The sequence below is a fragment of the Xenopus laevis genome, chromosome 2L (assembly GCF_017654675.1).
Source record: "Xenopus laevis strain J_2021 chromosome 2L, Xenopus_laevis_v10.1, whole genome shotgun sequence".
Lineage (NCBI taxonomy): Eukaryota > Metazoa > Chordata > Amphibia > Anura > Pipidae > Xenopus > Xenopus laevis.
Window position 1 is genome coordinate 140,960,217 of NC_054373.1, and position 27,848 is coordinate 140,988,064.

Genomic DNA, 27,848 nt, shown 5'->3' on the forward strand with positions numbered 1-27,848 from the left:
TAACCGAGGTACCTAATTTTACCTAGGAAAACTGGGAAACTGTATTGACTCGAGTATAAGCCTATACTATATACTTGCTATATAAGTGAAACAGAAAGTTATCAAAGATCGGTGCGCTCACGATTGAAAAAGCAAATTGCCAGTACCTAAAACGAAATATAGTGTAGCATGCTTCTTTCCAGGGGTTAATGAAAAATCAGAAATGTATTAAACACAAACGTATATATTCAGAAATAAGTATAGGAGTCATTCTTTTAAAAGCTCACATATACTTCCCCCTTCAACACAGCTCACCATTTCTGACTGCTTTATAGTCTTCTGTGTTGTGTCCCAGCATAGCTCTCTACTTTGTCTTGTTTCCAGCCCTCTCCTTCTGCAGCATGGGTCAGGTACTTCCACAGCAGAGCTCACTTCTGCCTGCACAGTCACCTTTTTCAGCCCCTCCTTCTCCAGTCTCACTGTTCAGAGATGGCCACTTTTGCCTGCAGGGTCACGTTTTCCTTTCACACAGCACAGCTACCCGCCCACTTCTCCTTCTAACCGGATCTCAGGACAGGCATGCAGGGAGGATTTTGAAGTTTGAGGAGCCTTAAATCATGGGGGTAAGGGCTTTTTGACCTAAAAACCTAGCGTTTTGGTAGGGGCAAGCCTTAAAAAACAAATGACATGCTGACTCGAGTATAAGCCGAGGTAGACTTTTTCAGCACATTTTGAGTGCTGAAAAACTCGGCTTATACTCGAGTATATACGGTAGTCTTTCAAGAGTTTGTATCTGATTCTCTGGCCTTGCCCTACTGAGCTAGGCTGGCCTGATAGGGAACTGAAGTCTGTTTTTGCTTGTGTGAATGCAGGGCTGTGATTGGCTATGCCCCTACTAATGTGCTCACATTTAACTATAACTTGGGGGCAGATTTATCAAGGGTTGAAGTGAAAAAAATAGAATTTTTGAGTTTTTTTTATGGCCTACCGTGGAATTCGACTAGGGAACTGTTAAAATTAGATTTGAGTTTTTTTAAAAATTCAAATTAGAATTTTGAGATTTATCATACACTGATCTAATCTAAAAATTAGATTTTTTTTTAATAAATTGCAATTGGTTGAATTTCGAGGGAGTTCATGGGAGTTTTAAATAACTTCTATGAACTCAAAATTCGACCCTTGATAAATCTACCACTAATGGTGGCCATACACAGGGAGATCCGCTCGTTTGGCGATGTCGCCAAATGAGTGGATCTTTCCCCGATATGCCCACATTAAGGTGGGCGATATTGGGCTGATCTGTTCGTGGGCCCTAGGGCACAATGATCGAATTCGAATGGAGGCAATACGGGTGGTCACATCGCGGGACCACATCAACGAACAGATGCGGACGCAATCCGACAGGATTTTTAACCATGCCCGATCTACATCTGGCCAACTTTCGGCCATATATCAATTGGGGAAGCCCATTGGAGGGTCCCACACACAGGCCAATAAGCTGCAGACTCTGTCTGTCGGAAGCTTTTATTGGCCCGTGTATGGGGGCCTTAGGTGTGTCATTAAAGGGGTGATTAACCTCAACTCTTAGTATGTTATAGTATATCCTATTCCTAACAACTTTTCTATTGGCCTTTTTATAGTTATTTGTCCTCTTTCGCCTCTTTACAGCTTACAAATGGGCAACCTGGCAACAAAAACACTATTATAATTTCTTTTCGTTACTTATCTTTCTAATCAAGCTTGCTTTTTTTAATGTTTAAATGTTTTCTTTTAAACAAATCCTGGTTGCTTGGATAATAGCAACCACATCGCAACTGAAATTCCAAACTGAAAAGCTGCTGAACAACAATCTTTGCAAAAGCTGCTTTTTTTAAAAAAATAAACGGCAAGAAATTATCAAGAAATTAATCTAAAATGTTTGATTTAGAGATGTTCTTCTGCAGGTTTAGAGAAGTTTTCCTGCTGGTTTCCTTGCAGATAATGAATAGCTTTTAAACTAAAAAAAACATTGTTACTGTGCCAAGTTTGCTGTTTGTATCATTCACAGGAAAACCCTTTAGATTAGAACACCCACAAACATGTACACACAGGTTGTTTCCAAGTCTTTCCTATTAACAGCTAAGAGAAAGATTTGCTAAGCACAAGGTGATGCAGGATTATTGGCACAGCCCACCCTAGACTGTTAAAAATGTCATACCCAGAGAGCAAAATTTTCCTTTGGTTATTTTAGATTCGTAGGCCATTATAAAAACTTAGTAAAAATCAGCATTTAAGAATGATAATGTAATGTCATATCTATTTAGGACTCTTATAGAGCTTGGGTTTTCATTGGCAATATCCCAAATCACACCATACAACATACAGACTTTGTATGGACGCTGTTTGGCATTCTTCTGTATATACCTTCTGGAGATGTTTGTGTAGTGACAATTGCTCCTCTTTCCGAAATTATGAAAGCATTTCTATTTCGGATTTTTTAACCTATGTTTACTAACAAGAATAGTTCCCTTACAGAAATGATTCAAATTTAATTTGCTAGTTAGGTTCTGTTGAAGTCTGATTTATATCAGAACAATATTTTAAAAAGAAATAAAGATAAAGTACCCCACTCTTCTCAAGTTGGATTCAAAATGTATCAAATAAATATAAAGTGCATGTGCTTAAACTTGTACTCCATCTACGATAGATCAATGCCCGAATGATCCACAGCCTCTGGCACTACTTACCTACAAATGCCACCACGTGAGAGACCCAGCGCATTTGCTCCTTTTTTTTTTCAGCCCCACAAAAAACAATTGAGGTCCCTCCCTGTGCTTTAGACAGTTACTTGAATAAGTGCCAATAAATGTAGCATCTGCAGCACCCAAATTAAGAGAAATTAGTGCTGACCCCACAAATTCTTCATTTTCTGGTGATCTCTTTGATATCTGCCAACAGCTGCTGCAAACAAGAAGTGGAATACATTCCTTTTATTTATTTTGTATGGCTAGGTGTGTCTCTTATTGTGTCTGGCCCCTGTATGGATGCTATACATTACTTCTGTGGTTGTAAAGTTTTTAGGAAGTTATATAGTATGAGTTAATAATTAATAAGAATGTCTAATCTAAATGGCTTCTTTTAGCCTTGAAATACTGGTTCAGTTGTAGAAAACAGTATTTGGCACATTACTATCTTTCATTTTATCCAGTTCTATCCTGTTCCCTATTACTAAGTCTCAATAAACTGATAATCACAAACATTGTTTTAGAGCACTTACTCATTTAATAGTATCAACAGCTGCTCTCTGAGGAAATAGAAACCTTTTATTGTGTCCCTTCACTTGGACTTTCACAGACATGTAGAAATGTAATGATAATGTTCATGTTTATAGAAACTGCAATTTTGATCCCTATCTGTCATTCCTAAGCGACAAATAAACAATCACTTTTGACTATTGAAAAGGACAGTTTATGTCATAGCCTACAACTAATGATATGTAATATAGAATTTCGGGTGTAGGAGAAACGTTTATGTTGAACAATAATACTTTGTTCCTTCTCTTCGTTTCATTGGAAAAGACTTTGGCACTTTTTAAAGCAACAGTAACAAGTGTTTTAAGTAATGAAAATATAATGTACTGTTCACATGTCCCTATCAAGGTTAGATATGGTATTTCTCTCCAAATGCCTCCTTTCAAATATACAAGGTGCTCATTATCAGACAAGAGGTATCTCTGATCACCCTCCGCTTAAAATAACCTGGCATACTGGCCCCACCTCCCAAGGTAATAGACAATGGTCCTTCAACCCAGCCTGGCTCAATATTATAAATAACTATGCAGCAATTGCCAGCTCCATTAAGGAATACTTCTCCTTAGACCACACCCATGTCAATTACCCAACAGTTTGGGAGGCCTTCAAGACCACTCTCAGGTCTATTCTCCACAGCCATTAAAAAAGCCTCTCACCGTCTCGAAATGCAGTAAAGTCAAGAAGTTGATACCCTTTCTGCTAGTATGCAAGCAAACCCCTCACCACCCGCATTAATATTATTAATATTAGCATTATATCTGGAGGACAGAGGTGATTCACTAGCCAATGCCCTGACGATTTAAGCGGAATTTGGCACTGTATCTGGGCTGGTAATAAATAAATCCAAATCCACCGCCCTTATGCTAGACCGCTTACAGAGGAGGAAAGATAGACTACCTTTCCTCTTCAAGTAGTCTCGGAATTCACTTACCTAGGAGTTAAGGTCACAGCCCTCCCCCAACAATACTTAAACCTTTACTTAGACCCGTTGAATGATTAGGTATCCCAAAAGCTTAAAGGGGTTGTTCACCTTCAATGTACAAATCTTATGAAACCACTAACAATGCTCTCAATGTGTTAGAAAAAACATTTTCCATAACAAAAAGTAAAAATGCCATTGTAAAAGCTAATTTTTATACCTATTAACTCAGTCCTTCTCCTGTCTCTCTGACCAGTTTTCTGAAGTGATAGGAGAATCCTGTTTTGAACCTGACACACCAAGAACTTCCTATATGATGATATCATCATGCCCAGGCTTTGCCCTTACTTGTTTCCTATTGGATGTTGATACTGCCCTCCTCCTAGTAATTCATTGGTTGCTTGTGAACTGTAACCAGTCACATAATTTGAATGGTCATTGGTTGATTACTCAATTGTAATGGCAGAGGTTAACAGACGCAGCATATACACAAACCTGCCTTGCAGTGCCGGGCCAACCCGGGCAGGCGCCCCAGGCAGCCTGGCCCGGTAAAGCGCCCAATACATGCACTTCCGGTTTTTCGCTCATGTGCACTAGTATTTTTCGCGCACACGCATACGCCGGACAGAACAGGGACCGGACTAGGGGGATAGCAGAGGCAGAGAAGGTGCGTGCCTGGCACCCCTCCAGCTTTGCGCCCTAGGCACGTGCCTTCTCTGCCTACCCCTAGTTCCGGCCCTGCTGCCTTGTAACAAACAATCACACAGGCGTGCAGACAAATACTGCAGAAAAGGAAGAAGCAACCTTGTTCTCCCAATTCTTGCATTCTCTTTCTGCCTAGGCTATTGAATGGAGTACATACCTCCCAACATTTTGGAAATAAAAGAGGAACAAAAAAGTTTGCGCGTGTAGCGTGGCAAAAAAGAATTTTTTGGCCAAGCCCATGTTTGTGGCCACACCCCCTAATTACCATTTTACAAATTTGGCAGATTATGAAAGATTGAACACATTTCTGTGGGTTTTTTTCCCCAGTTATTACCGTTTTGCTAATGCAGGAATTGCCCTTTAAGCTGTGAGTCACAGTTTCCCCAAGAGACCTGTTCTCTTATATTGTTACAATTACTTATTTGCTCTTCAGAAATTGTTACAAAAGTTTCCAAGTGCACCCGGTGGCTGTTCTGAGCTCTCTGCTAAAAGCCAATTAAGTGAGAAACTTTGTTTCTTTTTCTGGCTGTTCAGTGCAGAGAAAAACAGGACTTTCCAGTACAAATGAGGGACTGCAGTTTGAGCTGTTATAAGACGGACTGTCCCTCTGAAAACGACTGAAACTTGATACATTAATGTGTACTAAAAACAAAGCTGGTTTGGCCCTTCCAGATATGTATTTATATTATCTGGCAGCACAACTATGCCACCTAACCACGTGGGTGGAAGGTTCGCATCATAGAGTGCTGCATTCACTTTGGGCTCAGTAAACTGGCTTTACTGATAATCCAGTAAACTGGATCCTAGGGAAATCTTCCACTACATCTCAGGCATTACTTCCCCCCCATCAGTTCCCTACGTATGGTGTGGATACATCGGTTAGCTGCTGTGTGTCTTGTGTCTTAAATGGCTGCCCCCATGGCTACAGAGCAACTTGTTTATATAAACTATAATAGTGTTATTGAAAAATGTCTTGTGAGACCGTGACTCTAAAATACCTAATATTCACAATTACATTTTTTTTCTAAAAGGCTCATATTGGTAATGGCATAGCTAGTACAGGTATAAGACCTGCTATGCAGAATGCTTGGGGTTTTCTGGAAAATGGATCTTTTCTTAATATTTTCATACCTTAAGTCTACTAGAATATAAACCCAATAGGCTGCTTTTGGTTTCAATGAGGATTATTTATAACATAGTTTAGATCAAGTACAAGGTACTGTTTGATTATAACAGAGAAAAAGTAAATCATTTTTAAATTTTTGGATTATTTTGATAAAATTGAGTCTATGGGAGATGGCCATGCCATAATTTGGAGCTTTCTGGATAACAGATCCCATACCTGTATATCCATAGGCCTAAACATTTATTACATTATTGATTGGAATGCCTGCTGCTGATAACAATGAGAGAAATGGATGCCTGTCTGAGACAAACTAGAAGGATGCATCTATAAATTGTATAAATGTACGTAATCCGAGCCTCTTATTAAATAACAAACCTCTGTTAGCTGTTGTAAATATTAAATTATTTTATAACAGTATAGGTAATTACTGTATGTAAATGTTATGTATTTATTTAAAATATTGTATGGTACATTCAAACAGCTTATATAATGGCGTTTTACTTCTAAAGGTAAAATATTTGAGCAAAATATGCGACTGGTCCTATCAGAAGTGGAATGTGAGTACAGGAGCTACACTGGTTTATCCAACACTTCTGATTTACTGACCCTACTGCGAATATCTGCAAGTCCTCTGCAACAGTAACATTTCTACAGAATTTTCCATGAAATGTCATGACCGTGTAATAGTTATCTTTTATTTACCTAACCTAGATATATACAACATTATTCTACCATATCATTTGTGGCCTAGACTGTTTTTCTATATACTGGCTCTTCTTTCCAAGTGTACACTGTTACACTTGAGGATGGTGTGGTGTTCATGCAAATGGCCTGTAGATGTCACTGTGTTCAGACTTATACTGTGCTTACTTCCTGTATAGCTTAAAAGTGAAAGTTACTGTTTTGTAATGCCTGTATGACTCTGCTAATGAAGCACTGTTATACTCTACTCATCCTCGGCTACCCAAAACATAACAAATAGCGACAAGGATGGCTCTTCTACCTCTGCCGCAGACTGCATCTTTTCTTCCAAACCCTGGTGAGCCTACCATACCTTTTACTGCTTGGATCCATATGTTTGAAAATTACATTATTGCTGCTGACCAAGGGGAGATTTCTGCTGCTAGAAAGCGTGCTTTACTTATTCACTGCCTGGGAGCAGAGGGACAGTGTATATTCTATACATTACCATTACCTGATGAGACTTATGAAACTGCTCTTACTGCTATCAAGAACTTCTTTGTGCCAAGAGTAAATGTGGTTGCTGAAAGATATAAATTCCGCCAACATGGACAACGTAATGGCGAATCCACAGAACAATTTGTAGCAGCTGTTTCTATACTGCCAAAGGATAGTTTCTTGAAATACTTTGCAAAAGATCCGCTTGTTGCACCTGCCCTGAAACTGGTCTGTTACTTAAAGGATTCAATCCTTGTGCTTGGTTGCTTGCCAGTGACTGTACAATTTGAATCAAATACTGCAAAATTTTACTTTTACATTGTGAAAAATGGTACTGCTATACTTGGAAGGGATCTCTTTGCTGCATTAAACCTACAATTAGGTGATGGTTTCATTACTACAGCACCAGTCTAAAATTTCACCACAAAGTAACACTTCACTGGGTTGTGCAAAGAACTTTGTACACAAAGTTAAGTTGAGACCAGATTACAATAAGTGGACAGAAATTGCATTTGTTTCTCATATAACATCAGCTACAGTAATAACATTTCTGTCTACAGTCTTCAGCAGAGAAGGTAATCCAAAGGAGTTAATATCAGACTACAGACCACAGTTTGTCTCATATGAGTTTGAATCCTTTCTGAGAGAGAGGAATGTTGTGCATAGGAAATCTTCAGTGTATTACCCACAAGCAAATGGAGAAATCGAGCGATTCAACAGAAGTCTGAAAGAAGCACTACAGACAGCAAAACTTACTGGGAAATTTTGAAAAAGTATTTACAATAGAGTTCCTACATAACTACAGAGCAATGCGCCATGCAACAACTCAATCATCTCCTGCTGAATTATTACATGGCAGACAGATGCGCACTAAGTTACACGTTGCACACATCAAACTTCCTACAAAATCATCTACTGCTGACACTGTGAAACGTCAACAAGCCAAATGCAAGGCTTATACTGACAGAAAACGTGGTGCAAGAGAAGTACACTTTCAGCCTGCATCTTTAGTCAGAATAAATAAACCAGGAATACTGAAACAAAGACAATATAAATTTACTACACCACTTGAAGTGAGACGCCAGCGAGGACCATACACATATGAACTGTCTGATGAACCATATGGAATTCGTCATCTTGCTCCTGTTAGATATGACTTTGGAGAAGCTACATTTGATGAAGGACATTTTCCTACTCCTGATGTCAACTGCAATAGGCCTGAGGAAAGTGAACCTATAAGGCATACTGAGAGAATCAGAAAACTACCTGCATGGACCCAGGACTTTGTGATGTGAATAATACATAATATTGTTTTAAAATGTATACTGTTTAATTGTTACTGTTGTTATAGTTGTCCAAATGCTTTCCTACTATAGGGGGAATATGTGGTGTTCATGCAAATGGCCTGTAGATGTCACTGTGTTCAGACTTATACTGTGCTTACTTCCTGGACAGCTTAAAAGTGAAAGTTACTGTTGTGTAATGCCTGCGTGACTCTGCAAATGAAGCACTGTTATACTCTACTCATCCTCTGCTACCCAAAACATAACAGATGGTATAGAGCAGGCACACTTATTCCTCCAAACCCCCATAACCCCAAACCCTATTCAAGATCATAAAAACTGAATAGGCATCTAATGACAAGGGAAGTTTTAGCAATGTTGATTTTTGATGTGTGTTGCTAAAAGCTAAATAGCTCTCTTTGTTTGGAGACTAATGTATCCATTAAATATAGTTAATATCCTAGTACCATTGTCAGGTTGCTCACACTACTTTGTGTGTTAATCCTACTTTTTAAGGACTAAAAGAAATTTCTCATAAATGTCTGGGAATGGCTATAGGTATTGCTAATATCCAGCATTTGTTGCTTGTGAGTAGCATCTTCTGATCCTGTGAGATAAGCAATTACGCACTGTGATTCTTTCTGTGCCCTTTCCCCAATTTGCTGTTTGTTTGTTCTTTCATGTTCTCGAGAAGGAAAGATATAAAAAAGGAACAAACTGGTACAAAAAGTAAACACAAGCATAGGATAGAAGACTTTGTTTATTTCAATATAAGATTATATCATGCTCGAGACGAGATACTACAGACATCTGCTTTCTTTTCTGTCTTTGCACTTTATTTGATCCAGCAGTCCATCCTTACTTGAGCAGGGGTGGGAAACGATGTTCCAGCGATGTGTGCGCTTATATTATGCTTTTAGAAATGTAATCTCGCTGAAATGAAAAATGTGTTTAGTGAATTTCCTGTACTTTCTGTCTGCTTGGCAGGCAACTCTGCTCAGAAGCCAAACAGCACATTAATCAGGAGAGAGAAGCTGCAGAGTGTGGAGGTACAAGGCCAGGGAGCTGGTGCCAGGCTATTTCCTGAGAAACACCGCAGAGCAATAAAAAGGCCGGGCAAGCTTTGTGACTAGACAGCAGTGGCACGGCTTGATGGAAGTGTAAAAGGATTGATAGCCTAGTCAGAATTAGAGATTTTGAGATTATTTTGCTCTGTAGGTGGTCCTTGGTGGAAGGAATTAATGTTCTTATCAATTTGGCTCTAAGTATAATTGGCATCAATATTACTGTAGACTCTACCTATATAGGTAGACAAAAATGTTGTCCAATTCCCTAGAGAAAGCTAGAGATTTTTGCAGTGCTTCCTTAATTCCCTTTCTCATTATCCCAGTTATATTCCTTTCCCTTTCTGTCATTCTCTTTTTTTTCTGTAATCTCAAGTTTTAATTTATCCTTCTCCTCTTCATGCCCCTTTCCCCATCCAGCTGTTGCACTTGCAGCTGTATTTCTCTTTTATTTTATTCTCACCTACAGCACTACAGCTCATGAATCGCTTCTCCCAGACCAGTTTGCCCATTCCACATTCTTTTATGCTCTCCACTTTTCTCTCCTGAATTTTCTTATAATCCTGCTTTTTCTTTTCAGACCAGTTTTGCTTCCCCTTTATTTATGCTTCTCATTTTCTTTCCCCATTACTCAAATACTCCTTTTTAAATATTTGTTTTTCTACACGGTATATTTTTGCTGATTGTGACCCATGGCATCTTTCAAAAGAGTGATGTCCAAGATTTCTATACCGTCATCCTATTGTGCTCTCTGGACAAGAAGAGCCCTGGTTACCTGCAGGTTCTCAACTTACCTCACAGCTCGAGTGACCCTTGTTTATTAATGTTCGAGTTGTGTTTTCCACAAAAAAATTAATAAATAATAATAAATATTTATTATACCCCAACCCTGGAAATAGCTTGAATCCGAAAATACACCATCTAAAATCTGTCGAGGTCATGTAGAAGTCATTGGCAGAGGTCCCTTGAACCATTTGAAGATGTTAATATCCTTCATGATGTTTGAGTTTTTTTGAGGGTTTTGCACAATAACTTGATCAATTCGAGCAATTTGAATTTTTTCCATTCAAGTTTTTTCTTAAATTATAAACCATTCGAGTTGTGAGTTCATTCAGGTTCATTTGAGGTATAATGAAATCTAACATTCGACCTTTGATAAATAACCTCCTTTGTGTCTTTAGGCACAAAGTCACAAAGTAATTCTGCTCTAGCTGGATCACTAGAGGCTACCAATCTCTACTGACCTCTAAAAAGTTAATGCTACTGTCAGCACCTTGTAGCTTATTTTCCTGTAGCCACAATGTAATTGACTATTTACGTCCATGTTAAAATGAACAGCTGTGTTTATTATGCATCCTACCTATTGATCTCTGTCTGTCCCAGAGTCAGTTAGTTATATACCTGACATAAAACACATTATCTACAAATAATCAATATGAACAATAAGCTGTAAGTCTGTACCTGCTGTTAGTTTTGTACATTTGCTGATAATCTGTTGCACTCCATATGGTACTGCATTGCCTCTCTCATCATTCGCTATTAGTGGTTTATGGCTTAGAACTGATGTTTGTTCATCTCTGCTGCCCCATAGCTAAGTTATCCCTATGCCATGTGGTGGACATAGGGAATCTCAATGGGAAAGTATGTCATAACAAAATTCAGAATGGTTTATTAAACCTTACTATACCTCTGAATTCTGCTCATTGTCAACAGTGTGTGCCATGCTGCTTATGTCTGTGTGAATTTGGTTTATTATTATGTTTATCTATATTAGATAAATTAGTTATTTTTGCTAATGCATTTATAATACACAAGAGTCATGAATATCCTGTAAATTATATCCTTTTAAACGGTGCTTAGTGATGTTATCGGTGATAATCAGAGCTTAGTGATGCTTAGCGGAGCTTAGTGATGTCATATGACTTACTGAAACCAGTGTTTTATAATAAATAAAATACCCCCTGTTGCAAAATAAGAGGATATTAGAAGTCACCTCGGAGTTCCATGACCTGTATAAAAACACACAGCCTTCAGCCTCATGCTTTTATATGGTCATGGAATTCTTCAGTAACTTATAATATCCTTTTATTTTACAATAGGGGGTACTTTATTCACTATATAAATGGTGCTTAGTGATTGGTTATAATCGGAAGCTTAGTGATGGCACCTGACTCACTGAAACTTGTGTATTGTAAAAAATAAAGTACTCCCTGTTGAAAAATATGAAGATATTAGAAGTCACCTTGGAGTTCCATGACCTGTATAAAAACACTCGGCCTTTGACCTTGTTCTTTTATATTGCCAAGGAACTCCTCTGTAACTTATAATATCCATATAATAATCAAGATACATGATTATACTCTAGATAATATCCTTATAATACACAAAAACCATGAATATTTTGTAAATCATATCCTTATAAACGGTGAGTACTGATGTCATCAGTTATATATAAAATAAGACTCACTGAAACTTGTGTATTATAAGTCCTGTGACCTGTATAAAAACTCTAGTCCTTCGGCACTCCTTGATATTCTTATATTTGACAAGAGGGGTACTTAATTCAATAAATATTTTTCAATAAGGGGTACTATATTAACTATATATTGACTGCCGAAAGTCAGTGTCAGTCTGTATTAGTTACATAGAAACAGGGCCTATGTTGTCTGCCCAATTACTTATCTGTGTTATTGCTCTTTTCATTGATTCTGCGGCTAGCCTCATGCTTACTCAGGGTATTTTACTTGGGCTAAGCAGGCTGCTGTTCTAAGAATCCATTATAATAACAAGCAGTAACTGTTCTTTACACAAATAATAAATGATCTTTAGACTCTTGTACCTGGAATGGATTGAGACAAGTTATATAGCTAGCTGCTAATTGTTTGCTTCATTTGGCTGAGAAGACTGAGAATGGGTAGGATGTGTTACATTACAAAGAAAATTATGTTTTTCAAAGAATACCTGAAGCCATTTGTGTTATTTTCTTTTGCAACCTCCTGTGACTGATACTTACTGACCATGCACATTTTTCATTATGATGACATTTCTGTGTCATTTTGTGCTAAATGAAATAGCCTTGAAGCAGTTTGGTTAAAGGGGTTTGTTCACCTTTAAATTAACGTTTAGCATGATGTAGAGATATTCTGAGACAATTTGCAATTGATTTTTATTTTTTGTTACTTGTGGTTTTTGAGTTATTTAGATTTTAATCAGCAGCTCTCCATGTTTGCAATTTCAGCAATCTAGTTGCTAGTTTCCAAATTACCTTTGCAACCATGCATTGATTTGAATAAGAAACTGGAATATTAATAGGAAAGGGCTTAAATATAAAAAGAATTCATAAAAAGAAGCAATAACAGTAAATGTGTAGCTATACAGAGCATTGGCTCTTTAGATGGTGCCAGTGACCTGTCATTTGAAATCTGGAAGAGTCAGAAGAAGAAGGCAAATAATTTAAAAAAAAAAGACATAAAAAATGAAGGCCAACTGAAAAGTTGCCTAGAATTAGCCATTCTATAACGTACTAAAGGTTACCTGAAAGACAAACCATCCCATGTTATAGAATGAAAGAACACTGAAAGTCTGAAGAGCTAATAAAACTGTTAGTTGCCATGTGCCCACTATCGACGTATTAGTATAAGCACCACATGCCAACTACTGCACCCCCAAGGGACGTAGATTGTGTGCCCGACCAAAAGCCATTTCAGACAAGGGCAATGATAAACCTCAGTCCTAAACTTACCAAAATCTTAGTTTATGCAATTCCAGAGATGAAATGGATACAATGTTGCAACAAGGCTTCTCCAGAGTTTATAAGAAATGCTGTGTAATATTTTTTACCTTGTATAAACAACAAAGAAATAGAAGGAATGCACTTCAGGCTTAAGTGCTCTGATTGATATTGTTTATTGTTCAGTACATACACACGTTTGATAAAGAGATGTGCCACAATGCTTTGTATGTAATTCCTCTGCCTAATAACCAGCCGCGCTCACAAGTCTACAGCCTGAAGTCTTTTTTTCTTCCTTCTTGTTTGTTGTTCATTGGAGTCTGTCAATGGTGGAGATCACGCGATAGGAACAAAACTGTTCATCTGGTATATTAATAACATCACTACAAAGAATATATAGTGAATAAAGTACCCCCTCTTGTAAAATATAAGGATATTATAAGTTACCGAGGAGTTTCATGACCATATAAAAACATGAGGCTGAAGGCCGAGTGTTTTTATACAGGTCATGGAACTCCGAGGTAACTTATAATATCCTCATATTTTACAACTGGGGGTACTTTATTAATTATAATACACAAATTTTAGTGAGTCATGTGACAGAAATTACATCACTACTCACCGTTTATAACTGATGACATCACTACTCACCGTTTATAAGGATATAATTTACAGGATATTCATGGCTTTTGTGTATTATATGTTTATATCTTCAAAGCTGCTGCTCTATGTAAAAAAAAAACTTCTGAAAAAAATGTGGAGCATCAGGTGAGCTGGGAGACAGATTGTTTTAGTTGCTAGTCTAGTTATGCTAGTCTAAATATGACAATATTAAGCAAATTCCTAGAGCAACTCTTTTAGTATTATTTTAACACTTTCAGACTTCCAGTGCTAAAAAAGCTTTTTAGAATCCAGTCATATGAAAAAGTTTGGGAACCCCTCTTAAAAGAGTTTTGTTTATCATTGGCTGAGTTTCAAAGTAGCAACTTCCTTTTAATATATAACATGGCTTATGGAAACAGTAGTATTTCAGCAGTGACATACAGTTTATTGGATTAACAGAAAATATGTAGTATGCATCATAACGCTAATAAAATTAGACAGGTGCATACATTTAGACACCCCAACAGAGATATTACATCAATACTTAGTTGAGCCTCCTTCTGCAAATGTAACAGCCTCTAGATGCCTCTTTGATGAGTGTCTGGATGGCGGTATTTTTGACCCTTCGTCCATACAATATCTCTCCAGTTCAGTTAAATTTGATGGCTGCCGAGCATGGACAGTCTGCTTCAAATCATCCCATAGATTTTCCATGATATTTGAGTCGGGGGACTGTGACGACCATTCTAGAATATTGTACTTCTCCCTCTGCATAAATGTCTTTGTTCATTTCAAAGTGTGTTTAGGGTCAAAGTGTTTTTTGTTATGACAAATTAACCAAAATGTTTGTCTCATCAGTCCAAAGAACTTTGTTCCAAAATGACTGTGGCTTGTTAAAATGAGCTTTTGCATACAACAAGTGACTCTTTTTGTGCTGTGAGTGCAGAAAGGGCTTCTTTCTCATCACCCTGCCATACAGATGTTGTTTTTGCAAATTGTGCTGAATTATAGAACGATGTACAGATGTACCAACTGCAGCAAGATGTTCTTGCAGGTCTTTGGAGGTGATCTTTGGCTTGTCTGTAACCATTCTCACAATCCTCCGCATATGCCGCTCCTGTATTTCTTGGCCTGGGTTTTACAGCAACTGTGCCTGTGGCCTTCCATTTCCTAATTCCATTCCTTACAGCTGAAACTGACAGTTTAAACCTCTGAGATTTTTGTAGTCTTCCCCTAAACTATGATACTGAACAGTCTTTTTTCTCAGACCTTTTGAGACTTGCTTTGTGGATCCCATGCTGTCACTCTTCAGAGGAGACAATCTTTCACTTCTTTGTTCATAAAACACTCCAGTACGCAGATGTTCCGGAAAAATGAAAGACATACCATTGTTATCTTTTTTGTTGATAGTGGAGTAAATTATTATGCAGGCTGAGAGGGGTTCCCAAACTTTTACACATGTGTAGGGACCCCTAGGGTTAAATGTGTCCCTAGGGCTTTCATTCCCTAGTTACTGGGGAAAAGCTCATGTATCTAGTTTAAATATTTACATATCCAAGTTCTTGGCCAGGAGGCACTGTGAAGTAGGGAGTAGCTTCCCAAGGCTTTTGAATTGCCTAGAGTGAAAGGGCCACAGTGGATAGGGTGTCAGGATTAGAAAGGTGTTCTCCCTGACCACTCCACAGGGTGGGAGTTGGACCGCTCTGAGGAATATTGCAGAAGAAAATGGATGTACTACCTGACTACCTTGCTTTATGGGGGTCATTGTCTCTGCTGTGTGCTGTAACCTGTTTCAGTCTGCTGAGTGGCATTGTGTATGCCTTGTACCTCCGTAAGTAAACCCTGGGCTCATTTGTCTTGTACAAATAAACAGTTATTCGTTTGGTTCATCACAAGAATCTCCTGGCGCCCATTATTTCTATTTGGTGTAGCAAAGTAGTGTGAGAGTTGTAGTTAAACTACTCCACTTGGGAAATCTTCCATGTAGCGAAGGCCCTAGCCTGAAGTGTTTTGAGTTGCATGTAACCCATGCTCTAACAACTAGCTGGACATTAACCCCTTTTTGGTCTGCCTAGTCAGATTAGCGTTACAACTGTAAATATATATATATTTATCTCCATGCCTTCCTGGCAATCCTACCTTAAAGGTATACAGATGGGAATTATTCCTTGAGGGGGTGAGAAATCGCTTTCTAGGGAATTTTGTGCTCCTGGCCTGTTGAAAGGCTTCACAGGCTTCCTTGTTTTTTTTTTATCTGACCAATGAATGTGTGGTATAGACTCAACCATGGAAAAGATGGCTAGCACTGGGTTAGAGAAAGACTTCATTATTAAACAATGATACTAAAAACTCACACGTGTTGGAAATGCACCGAAAAAAACAAGAAACAAAGAAATTTACAGATTTACATTATACCAGACTTTCATATAGGATATAGTGAAGACCTCTGCTTTTTGTAAATACATGTTAATAATAATAATTTATAGTTATTGTTGATAATATACCACTTTGGGCACTTCCAAAGAGTTTATTCTTTTTGTCTATCCTGTGGCCCAGTCCAGTCTATCCTTATTTTACTCACCTGCATTGGTAACATGGGTACCAGTGAAAATGCATAATGGCACGAGCAAGGTTTTGCTTAGGTTTTGTGACTCATAGAAACCAAAAAGCAAAGGTCTGAATAACAGATGTCCATTTGGCTGCACTTGATTACTAGACCATAGAAAACATTGCCACTGTTTTATACCTTACTTTTAAAAATGACTACATGATAAGAGATAATCAAGAATTGATCATGTTGTTTTTTTATATAAATAAAAAATTCTAAATGAGGTACTGATTATGGAGAACTTCTGGTGCCTAAAAGGACTTCATCATTTATTTTTCAGGGATCATTCTTCAGTGCTTTGGCAGTATCGGTTTAAGCAGTGTTTGTATATAGGCTGGTAATTGTGGGGGGTTATTGCTTAGCTTACTAAGCGTTGGTTTGAGGCATTTTAGTAAAACAGCGTGCTGGTGAATGCACTTTGTGATGGTCAGTTGTCTGAGGATAAATGCAATACATTGAATCTGACGTGCCGTTTGGTACCCCATAAAGGTGGGTATAGACATTAGTGATGTGCGGGCTGGACCGATACCCGCAGGTTCGGGCCAACTGCGCTGCTCCTCTTGTGGGTCACGGGTTCAGGTTGAGCTCTTCTGCCTGCTCTCCCAGCCCGTGACTTTAGACTACTGGCTTCCCGACTTCGGCTTCCTGTTTTATATTTGTCGTGCCTGCCCTGCCCCTTTAGTGATGTCATCGGCGGCGGGTTGTGTGGCTCTATAAATGGAGGGGGAAGGCGGATGCGGGTTGGTTGCGAGTTGAGGTTTTTCCGACCCATACATCAATAATGGACATCATGTACTGCCATACTTGTATCAGGACTGTGGTTTTTTTTTTTGGTTTTTTTTTTTTTAATCCTCTGCCTTTCTTTGTACATGTGACATTTGAAATACTATCCATTGCTGAGAATTAGTTATGCTATGAACAACTAGTTATGCTTATTATTATTCTTTTAAAGTAGGCTGTCCCCTGTTTCATTTTGTCTGTTGTTTGTAGTGCTTTAAATGCCAAATAGGACAGCCACCAAAAAGATATTATATAATTAAAAAAAATACCAGTTGCAAATTATGCTAACTAAATGTAAGGCTGTAAGGAAGTTCATTATTCTATATTTTAACTCGTTGCCTGCCAACAGTTTATGTACTATGACCTTACCAAACAAAGCTATAGCCTGCCAACAATGAAGCACATACTTTTGCAGTTAGGTTAAATATCGGCTGGTAAAGGGTTAAAGACTCTTCCACCAAATAAACCCAACATTTTCTGAATAATGAAAAAATTATATAATTTTATGTAGCTTTCCATTATACATTTATTAAAAATATTAAATTGTTTTAACGTTGTATGTAATTGTTTCTGAAATCACTATCTGTCTGGTTATTTGCATTGTCTGCACTGCCGGCTATAACAATGTTATAAACCATCTGATTGAAAGTCCTGGAAGTGAACTGACTCTTGCTTCTTTGTCTTATGATTCAGACCCAGGGAACTGAAAGTGATAAAGAAACGTTGTTGTTACCTACAATAACATTTACAAATGACTTTAATGAACAAGTTAAGTCAAAATCACATGGTTGTTACCACTTTGTTAGGCACCCCCTCAGTAATAATCCCTTACTTTAACCCCTGGGCCATACCTCTGACCTGTCCTGTTTTTTAGCGGGATAGTCCCAATTTTGACAGCTCAACCCACAGTCTCAAATTGTTACTTAAATGTCCCGAGTTTCTCTTTTATCTCAGCTTAAATGGCAATTCACCTTCATTAGCAAATTGGAAGAGCACTAAAAATACCCAGAAATGTGTTCAAGCTTTCCATAAACTGCCAAATTTTATAAAGTGGATGTATTTAGGGGGTGTGGCCATAAAACGGGCATGGTCAGAAAATGTTGGCGTTCTACGCACGGCAGATCTTTTTGTACTTTTTTCAATTCTTTAAATGTTGGGAGGTATGACTTGGGCCACTGCTCTTATTCACTGAAAAGTTCACCAGACCGGGTTGTAAACCCTTGAGCACTGCACCACTATCGCTGCCGTTGTTCCAGTGATCTTCTGCGCTGTCCTTAAAAGCATTCAGTGCAGTAGAGTGAACCTGAACTTAAACATTGTTTGATGTTTCAGCACCAGAGGTTCCTAAACTATGGGGCTTGCTACTTTTAGGGGTGCCTCTTGCACATTCTGGGTGGAATAAAATCAATTCTGGTAAGATTTGGCCTGTCCTGGCTAATCCTGGAAATATATCAAGATGACTGTTGTAATAGTGACTAGTAGGTGACCACACATGAGGTTGCCATAGGATAAAGGATGGGGGTGCAGGTCCATCCATTCATTACTTTATTAATTGTCTGAACCCACTTGTGTAGAGCAGGATCCACAGCCTATGGATTTCAGGCTGATCCACACTTTCTGGCTCGGGATTCTAGAAAACAGATCCCATATCTGTACAAAAGAACGTGACCTTTTATGAGCTGTCAAGGAATCGGATCAATGCTGGGCTGTAAACATTCACTTAAAACTAAGACAAAAACTTGTGTTCTGTCTGTATTTATGTAATTGGGTGACATCATTCAAATACATTTTCTCAGTTCTGTGAAGAACACTATTTTTTCTTTGAAAATTAAGCATCATGTTGATGACTTCTCTGGGCACCATCAGCCTATTGATTGCTTTATTTCTTTTATTTTAAATCCTAAGTAATATTTTGTGCACAGAACCAGTGAAGATTGTAGGTAACATCAGTCTTCATGCTGATTATCGGGTTAACAAGGTATCTGAATGACAACAACATGATTGGAATCTAGAAATACTGAGCTAACTATATAAAATAAGTATAAAAACACCTCAGTGGAAAATACAAGGAAGATTTGGTTGGGAAAATAATAAAGGGGTGCTTCCACTATACATGTCACATAGTACTCTCTGGAACTGTTGGACTACAGTTGAAAGAAATGAGCAGTGAACTTTCTTTAGCCCAGTAATGTGCCTGGTGGAGCAGGACATCCACAGGGTGTGCCCCAAACATCACATTTGTGAACTCAGCCTTGTACTCATTACGTAGTAACACATTAACAGAAGCAGTTATTTCTATTGAATGTCACACAACTGTAATGGAACATGGGAAAGAAGAGTACCTGCTTTAAATGGGTATTTACTACAGAGAGTGAGAACAACATTTACACAAAACCTGCTTGAAATTTCTCCATCCTTTTAGTTGTTATGAGAAAGGACACTTAGGTGGATGTGGGTTTCTTGGGTGCCTTTAAGGTGAAATTATTATAAAATGATATAATATCAATAAAAATAAAAATTCAAGTTTCCAACATGGTTCTCTGTGGCACAAGATCTGTCATTGGGGTGATCCCAAATGTGAATTGTTATGCCTCACACTGAAAAACTCAAAACAACAAGCTATAGAACACCAATGTGGGCATTAATTATATCAAAATCATATTATGCCTTCATTGAAAAAATATTTTTTTTGTACTGCTAAATTACAAACTTTATTTAGAGGATTAAAAGAGGGTTGGCAGAGACAGTAGCAGCACCGACAGAAGCAAAACCTCAATCTGTGATAGTGATAGCTTAAAGCAGGGGTCCCCAATCTTTTTTACCCATGAGCCACATTCAAATGTAACAAGAGTTGGGGAGCAACACAAGCATGAAGAAAGTCCCTTGGGGTGATTGGATATTTGGTAGCTCCTATGTGGAATAGCAGCATATAGGAGACACTATACTTCATTTTTATACTATTAAAACTTTCTTCCAAACCTGGAATTCAAAAATAAGCACCTGCTTTAAGGACACCAAGAGCAACATCCAAGGGGTTGGAGAGCAACATGTTGCTCATGAGCTACTGGTTGGGGATCACTGGCTTAAAGCAATGGTTTTTCCTTGTACTAAGCAGAATTCTACAGAGTTTACTGAGGGTATTGTGGCTCTTTAACTGTTTTCCTCTCCAACAGAATATGTCTGATTGTTGTGTATTTTTAATCCTAAATGAAAATATAAGGCCTAATAGAGTAAGAGATTCAATTTGGGCACATAAGCCCCTAAGCCCTTAAATGCATGATATGACACAAAGACCTTAAATGAGATTTATCTAAATTCCCGGCAGCTGTGTACTCCCTCAGGAAACTATTAAAAAAAACACAGCATTGTAAACATTTCTGCACATTTGGAAGCTACTCCCTTAAATTCCTGATCTGATAAAGAATCAACATGCCTCCCCTATAATGTGTTTCCTTTCTATACACAGAAAAGTTGTGCTGGTATTAACATGAAAATATAACACCATCCTTTATGTTCCAAACATGTAAAGTCCTGCCCACAGCTTTATTGCTCTGTCCTCCTTACCCGTATATGGTAAACCTGATGCACTGCCAGATCGCTGTGATACATCACGTTGCTTTGTGTTTCAAGTTGTGTCATTTCCAGAACAGTAAAGTAATCACAAACATAAAGCTTATTTTGTGTCTGGTTTGGAACACTGCTCCCCATACAGTTTTTGGCATATGAGCAAATCAGAGTTTAAGCGTCAATATACACCTGTCTTCTGTACCTGGCTTGCACTGAAATTGTATTGTGCCTTGTCTTTCAGATAAGTCATTTTTTTAATGGATCAATGTAGTGTTTGTACCGTTACTACTCCACAACCCCAAGGGATTTGCTTACAATTTTTCTTTGAAGATTTCTTTGCAGGGGGACCCAAAGCACACTAGTTACGCCACTGGATCAGATAAATATTGTTAACAAATGTTCACTGCTCATGCCCTTATTTTGTAGAGTTGGGTTAAATGCATAAGTAAACAAAGGAACAGATAACCATCAGTTAATATATGTATGATCTTGCAGCCAACACAATAAACATACGACAAAAGTATCTTTACACATTATCAACCATTGGTGGAGCCATTCATTAAAACTATTTATTAGCCAATAAGATTGTTCATAGGGAGGCAACAACATCTGCCTGTGTATGCCAGCTTTATTTTATTAACTGTAGTGTTCTTCTTCTACAATTTCTCTAAAGAACCAAGAAAATGTGATACAGGTATGGGACCTGTTATCCAGAATACTCGGGACCTGAGGTTTTCTGGATAATGGATCTTTCAGTGATTCCGATCTTCATACCTTAAGTCTACTAGAAAATCGTAAATGTTAAATAAACCCAATAGGCTGTTTTTTCTTCCAATAAGGATTAATTAAATCTTAGTTGGGATTAAGTATAAACTACTGTTTTCTTATTCGTAGTTCTGAGCTTTCTGGATAATGGGTTTCCAGATAACAGGTCCTATACCTGTACATTAAAAATGCTTTCAAATTAAGGGCCAGATTCAATTCAATGAGATATTACTTTAATTTATGGTTATGGTCAATAGAAATCTATGAGGAAAACCGCAATTAAATTATGAGATATGCTTTTCTCATTGAATTGAACCTGGCCCTAGGTGCAGGGGCATAACTACAGAGGAAACAGACCCTGAGGCTGCTGGGGGGCCCAGGAGGTTTAGGGGTCCCATGAGGCCCATATAATTCATATACAGTGCAATTTCAATAAATATTGGTAAAACAGGTCAATCGCTTGACATTTTGGGGGCCTAAAAAATTATTTGCTGTGGGGCCCAGTAACTAGTTACACCGCTGCCTAGGTGCTTTGCACTATTTGGTACAACAAATAACTATTTAGTACATTGAATAACAAAGGCCATACATTTTTAATAAAAAATGATAGGCATAACACATTTCCATAACAAGCCCTGTTATTTGAGCTCATTGTGAACACAGGTGTATGTCACCCTTTTAATCCCTAATGTGATGGGAAAATATCTTCACTTTGAACTATTTTGGCCTAGTGTTCCCAATTGAAGGAGGTAACAGCAGGACATGCAGTAAGTGGGTGGCTCAAATGTTGAGAATGAAAACATATAGCCTTATGAGTGCAGCTCTACTCCTTGTAGATTTTGAACTATATACTCCCACTTGGCAGACCCAGAATAACTTCTTTGCTGCACTTTAAATTCAAAGTACCCTCTCTAGAGCAACACTAAGCAAAAAATGTTCCAGGCAAACAGCCTCTGTTGAGGAAAAATCATCATTCTCAACAATAGACTTGATGGAGAATCAGATGGAGACATGAACCATGACAACATTGCACAATATGTTACTGCCAGTTTAGACATGTTTATGCAATCGACTTCTACATATCGACCCTTCCATTAAAATATTCTTCAGGAGATACTTGCAAGATCTGTCTATTCTATTGTCACTCTCCCTGCTCTGAGTTTTTTTTCTTTAACACAATTTTACAGATGACTGCAGAGTACAAATTTGCCCATCGATACTTGACATATTTGAATCCGGCAATGTACAGGTATGGGAGCTGTTATCCAGAACCCTCGGGACCTGGTGGTTTCCGGATAACGTATCTTTCCGTAATTTGGATCTTCATACCTTAAGTCTACTAGAAAATCATGTAAACATTAAATAAAGCCAATAGGCTGGTTTTACTTGCAATAAGGATTAATTATATCTTAATTTGCATCAAGTACAACTGTTACACAAGTACTGTTTTGTTATTAATTTTGTTATTAAAGAGAAAAAGGAAATACATTTTAAAAATCTGGATTATTTGATTATAATGGAGTCTATGGGAGACGCCCATTACGTAATTTGGAGCTTTCTGGATAACGGGTTTCCGGATAACGTATCCCATACCTGTACTACTTGTTTAACACTAGTGTAGTGGATTCAGAAATGTTTTTTAACCATTGGAAGCCAAAAAATGTAAATTGGAAAGAAAAGGAACAAAACTCAAAGTAAACATGCCTGTCTGTATATATTAATAAACACATTGCCCTGCTCTGACTTCCAACAACAAATCCCCCAACTTCCATGTGGGGCTGATTACTGTGCATTGTTCCTTTCCGCTACTGCATTCCTATTAGACATTTTTGACAATATGGAAAAAAATTATGGCGTTAATTAGAGTGTAGTGAAAAATATTTTGAGAAAGGAGAAATGGAAAAAACTAGGAATGATTATCATTCTTGGATACTAGTAAAACTCCTTTTGGCCCTTCTTTATTTCAGTCATGTTTCCCAACCTTTCCTGTGCACAACTAGGAATGAAATAAAACCAAGCAGGGATGAAGTTTTAACCTTTAACATCCTGCTCTTGCTATTTCAAGTGTAATGTCCTCTTCAAAGAATGCGACATAATGTACTAGAGATTTCTGGAGGAAATAGGAGGGGGTTTCAAGAGAGGAGTGGAGGAAGGAATAGAATAAAAGTGAAGATTTCCAGTTTTATCAGTCATTTCTATATTAGTTTAACTGTAATGACGTGTACATAACAACTCTTATATTTTTATACATTGAAACAGGATTTAGGAATTACAGTAAAATTAGCAGTGGCGGAAAGACCGGGGGAGCAGGGGGTGCGAGCGGGCCAGGGCCCGCACCCACTCAGGGCCCCCCGGCAGCTCACGCGCCACTGGAATCCGGGTGGAAAATTGCGTACGGAGGGGGGCGGCGGGCCCGGCTGCGCGTCACGCACCAGGGCCCGTGTGTCACGCACCAGGGCCCGCCCCCCTCTAGTTACGTTACTGAAAATTAGCAAATAATATATCATGGGGCAGTTTCAGTAAATTATTCAAACCAAGGGAGCAAAGTACAATGTAAAAAAAACTGTGCTGAGTGCATGTGAAACAGACCCGTCTCTATATCACATTGCTAATTAGAATTTCTTGGTACAATAAAAAGCCATTTTTTAAAAAAAAAACAAACAGTTAATTTACTGTAAAGTCATCTTGTTTGTTGTATTTGATGTACTCTAAGAAGCTCCATTAAAATGTATATTCATAAACTGCAATGTAACAATGGGGATTGCCATTAAAGTTGCAATAGGTGGTTTGAGCCTAGATTTGCATAGCTGCATAGGGTCACATGCCATTCAAAAAAGTTATAAAAAATAAAACTGTTGATGCAAAGAAATATTTATTTTCAGATGCTGGACAAACCAATATAAGGGCTCATTTACAAACATAGGTGCTAAACTGAACATTTGCAGTTCCCAGTAGTAATCAACTGTTGATAAGTCATTAGAAAATAATTAGTGCTAAGTGCATGGATACAGTTAAGCACCTATGTTTATGAATGAGCCTTAAATGTAAATAAACATGTTGCCACAGGTCCTTACTCCAACTTTAAATAACATTTTACTCAAGCAGAAGTGCTACTATGAGGAAAGGTGAGAATCTTGCCTAAACTGGCAGTGCCTCACAACAAAAAGTCTGGTTACTTTAAGAGCCAAAATTCCGGTTTTAAAAAAACGATGCAGCCCCCCTCGACTCACGTGGAAGCTACAAAAGTAAATTGCAGGGAGGTAAAGGAGCAAGATTGGAATGGGCACCTCAGGGAGGCCAGGGACCTCTGTGCAGTGTTGTTGGCTCTGGACTGCATTTTTGGGAGACTGTGGTCTACTGCCATTTGTATTGGTTACCTGATCCATCATATGTTTATTGTGATGTTATACAAAGAAGATTTTTTGTGGCAGGTTGGAGGACCAGATCTATGTTCGGGTTAGGATCTGGTCTAAAAAGTCTTATTTGGTCAACCCTTAATTGTAGTATTTAATTGAGTGTACCTTTAATTATTATGTCCAAACATATGTGGGTTTCTTATTCAGGCTGTTGTTGATGTAACCATGACTTCCAATCTCTTCTTAGAAGACCTATAAGCAAATGTAGTTGATCAACAATAGAATCCCTTGAAAGTAAATTGACCATTATTAATCTATTAGGTTAAAAAATACAGATAATATAAATATTGATTTTAATGTTTCCATCTGTGTGCTCTTTTTCAGATTTTTCAAAAAACAGGCTGACTGAAGTTCCTGTGGAAGTGTGTCAGTTTGTGTCACTGGAAGCACTGAATTTGTACCATAACTGTATCAAAATGATTCCCCATGCTTTTGTAAATCTGCAGATGTTGACATATTTAAACATTGGGTAAGTGCTATTTTTTTTTTTGCATAGTTCTTTTTAAAGCAGCTTAGAGGTTGACAGTGCTATGTCCGCTACAAGGAAAGGTGAGCATTTTGGTTATTTTACCCCAGCCAGTAAAAATTAGACTTTGGCTTTTTTTCTAGAAAATGTGACCGCTTCCCTGACTTTAACAGAAATCACACTGGTTTATGCTTTAGCTACTTGTGTGATATGACAAGTTCCTTACCGTTTAATAAACATGAAGCTGGAACTTTATAACTGCTTTCAAATACACTTTGGGAAGCCAAAATGTCTAGATCAACTGCAGGACAGAACATAGAATTTTAATTCATCAATATGTCAACAGACGTGATCCCCAGAAAGACGTTTTTGGGAAATTAAATCTCTATTGTACACATACAAGGTGTTCTGCCAAACCTCCTTTTATCCCTACAACAAGCAACAGCTTTCAGAAGTTTGTGGAAACCACCACTGTCTGACTTACCAACTTTCATCTGTTACACTACTATTTTTATGAAATAAAGTCAGTCAAGGGATAATGCGAATTTCATATCAAAAGCTTGGGGTGTATCATTTTGGATGTTCATCTCACTTTAAGAGACTATGAATGTTCAATAGCTTATTTGTCCTAATGCAATAGGGCACTAAGTTTTAGCTCCCATCTTAACAATATAGGGTTCAGCTGGGCTAAGACCTCTTGGTTGTTGGCTGTAGTGTTCTCCCTAACCACTGAACCAGGAGAGCAGCTGGCAAGTGCTTCTCTCCCATTTATTCTCCCTTCTGCCCATTTCCCTGTCTACATCACCTCAGCAGCCTTATTGGTTGGGTGGGATCAGCCAATCAGAACTGACTGCTCTATACAAAACTAGTCCTTATATGTTCTATAGCGATTTAAGAACATCTGGAACTCAGCAGGATGCATACGTTATAATTAATTTAATCATTGCTGTAGCTTGAAATATGTTTTTTTTATTTGCATACACATTTTCTCACCCCCAAGAGCGTTATCTGATGCTATGTGTTCAAGGCAGTTGCCCTTTTTAACTTTGCATGATATCTTTTGTTCCAGGACAGGGTTTTTATTAAAAACTAACAAACAAAAAGAAAGCAGGGATGCATTTTATTTTTAGGGGCCAGAAGGGATTAGTCACGATCCCATGGCATCTTGGGTCCATGTGTCATTGCTCACTACCGGATTAATTATATGCTGTCAATTATGATAAACAGAACTGTTGCCTGACAATAAAAGCAAAAAACAACCCTATGGGCAACATAGCAAACACTCCCAGGACTTGTCTCAACAACAGATGTGTTTTCTGCATGGGTATTTAAGTCTTCATGATCTTTTAGGGTGGCTCTGGCAATTTAGTGATTTCTATCAAGGAATGTTTATAAGAACATGTTGGCACTGATGATATTCCTTAAATTGATGAGCTTTGTTAACCATTTGTACTGCCAGGAAATGCAGCCAGTCAAGTATCCAACTTATTTTTCTCATTCAGTGGCACTCTTTGTCATTAGCAGTTGAAGGGTTTAAGACAAAATTCTGTTACGTTGCATACATATGGCAGAAAGCTCAGCTTTTCTTTTATTCCGACACTGCCAAAAGGATGATATCTTTGTCATCTTAATGAAGGTCTGTCTGGGAGAAGCTGAATTGAATGCACACTGAATGTAATGTAGGGAGAATATTTTCTAAAATTGGTTCATGACCACATATAATCCAATTACTCTACACACACACATATTTTTTCTTTATTTTTCCCTTAAAGAAGAACTAAACCCTTAAAAATTAATATGGCTAAAAATTCCATATTTTATATACTGAACGTATTGCACCAGCCTATTTTCAGCTTCTCGATAGCAGCAATGATCCAGGACTTCAAACTTGACACAGCGGGTCACCATCTTGGAAAGTGTCTGTGTCACTCACATGCTCAGTGGGCTCTGAGAAACTGTTGAGAAGCTAAGCTTAGGGGTTGTCGCAAATTATCAAGCAGAAAATGAGGTCGGCCTTTAATATAAGCTGATGCTACAGGGCTGATTATTAAATTCCGATGCTTATTGTGTTGGTGTCTGTGCTGTCATGTAATAATGATCTGTATTAACAATTACTGTTTATTTTGAGTTGGTCCCTAAGCTCAGTAAGTGACAGCAGCACAGAGCATGTGCAGTGAATTAGCAGAAAAGAAGATGGGGAGCTACTGGGGCATCTTCAGAGACACAGATCTTTACTGCTAATGGACTCTGGGGCCTTACGCTGGTACAGAAGTACAAAACAAAATGTACAACATTTCTAGCCTACTTCTTTAGTTAAGCTTTAGTTCTCCTTTATGAAGTTCTCTGTGAGGTCCAAAGCTCTGTATAT

At 38.1% G+C, this 27,848-nt stretch overlaps 1 protein-coding gene across 5 annotated transcripts in view; it reads left to right on the forward strand.

The window, feature by feature from the left end:
- Nucleotides 1-27,848, forward strand: part of lrch1.L (leucine-rich repeats and calponin homology (CH) domain containing 1 L homeolog) — a 100,319-nt gene that overhangs the window by 22,302 nt on the left and 50,169 nt on the right. For all 5 annotated transcript variants that reach the window (XM_041582476.1, XM_041582478.1, XM_018247340.2 and 2 more), the window contains exon 2: nt 25,339-25,483. In XM_041582476.1, the coding sequence (XP_041438410.1) occupies nt 25,339-25,483 (145 nt within the window). The remainder of the gene's footprint in view (nt 1-25,338; nt 25,484-27,848) is intronic.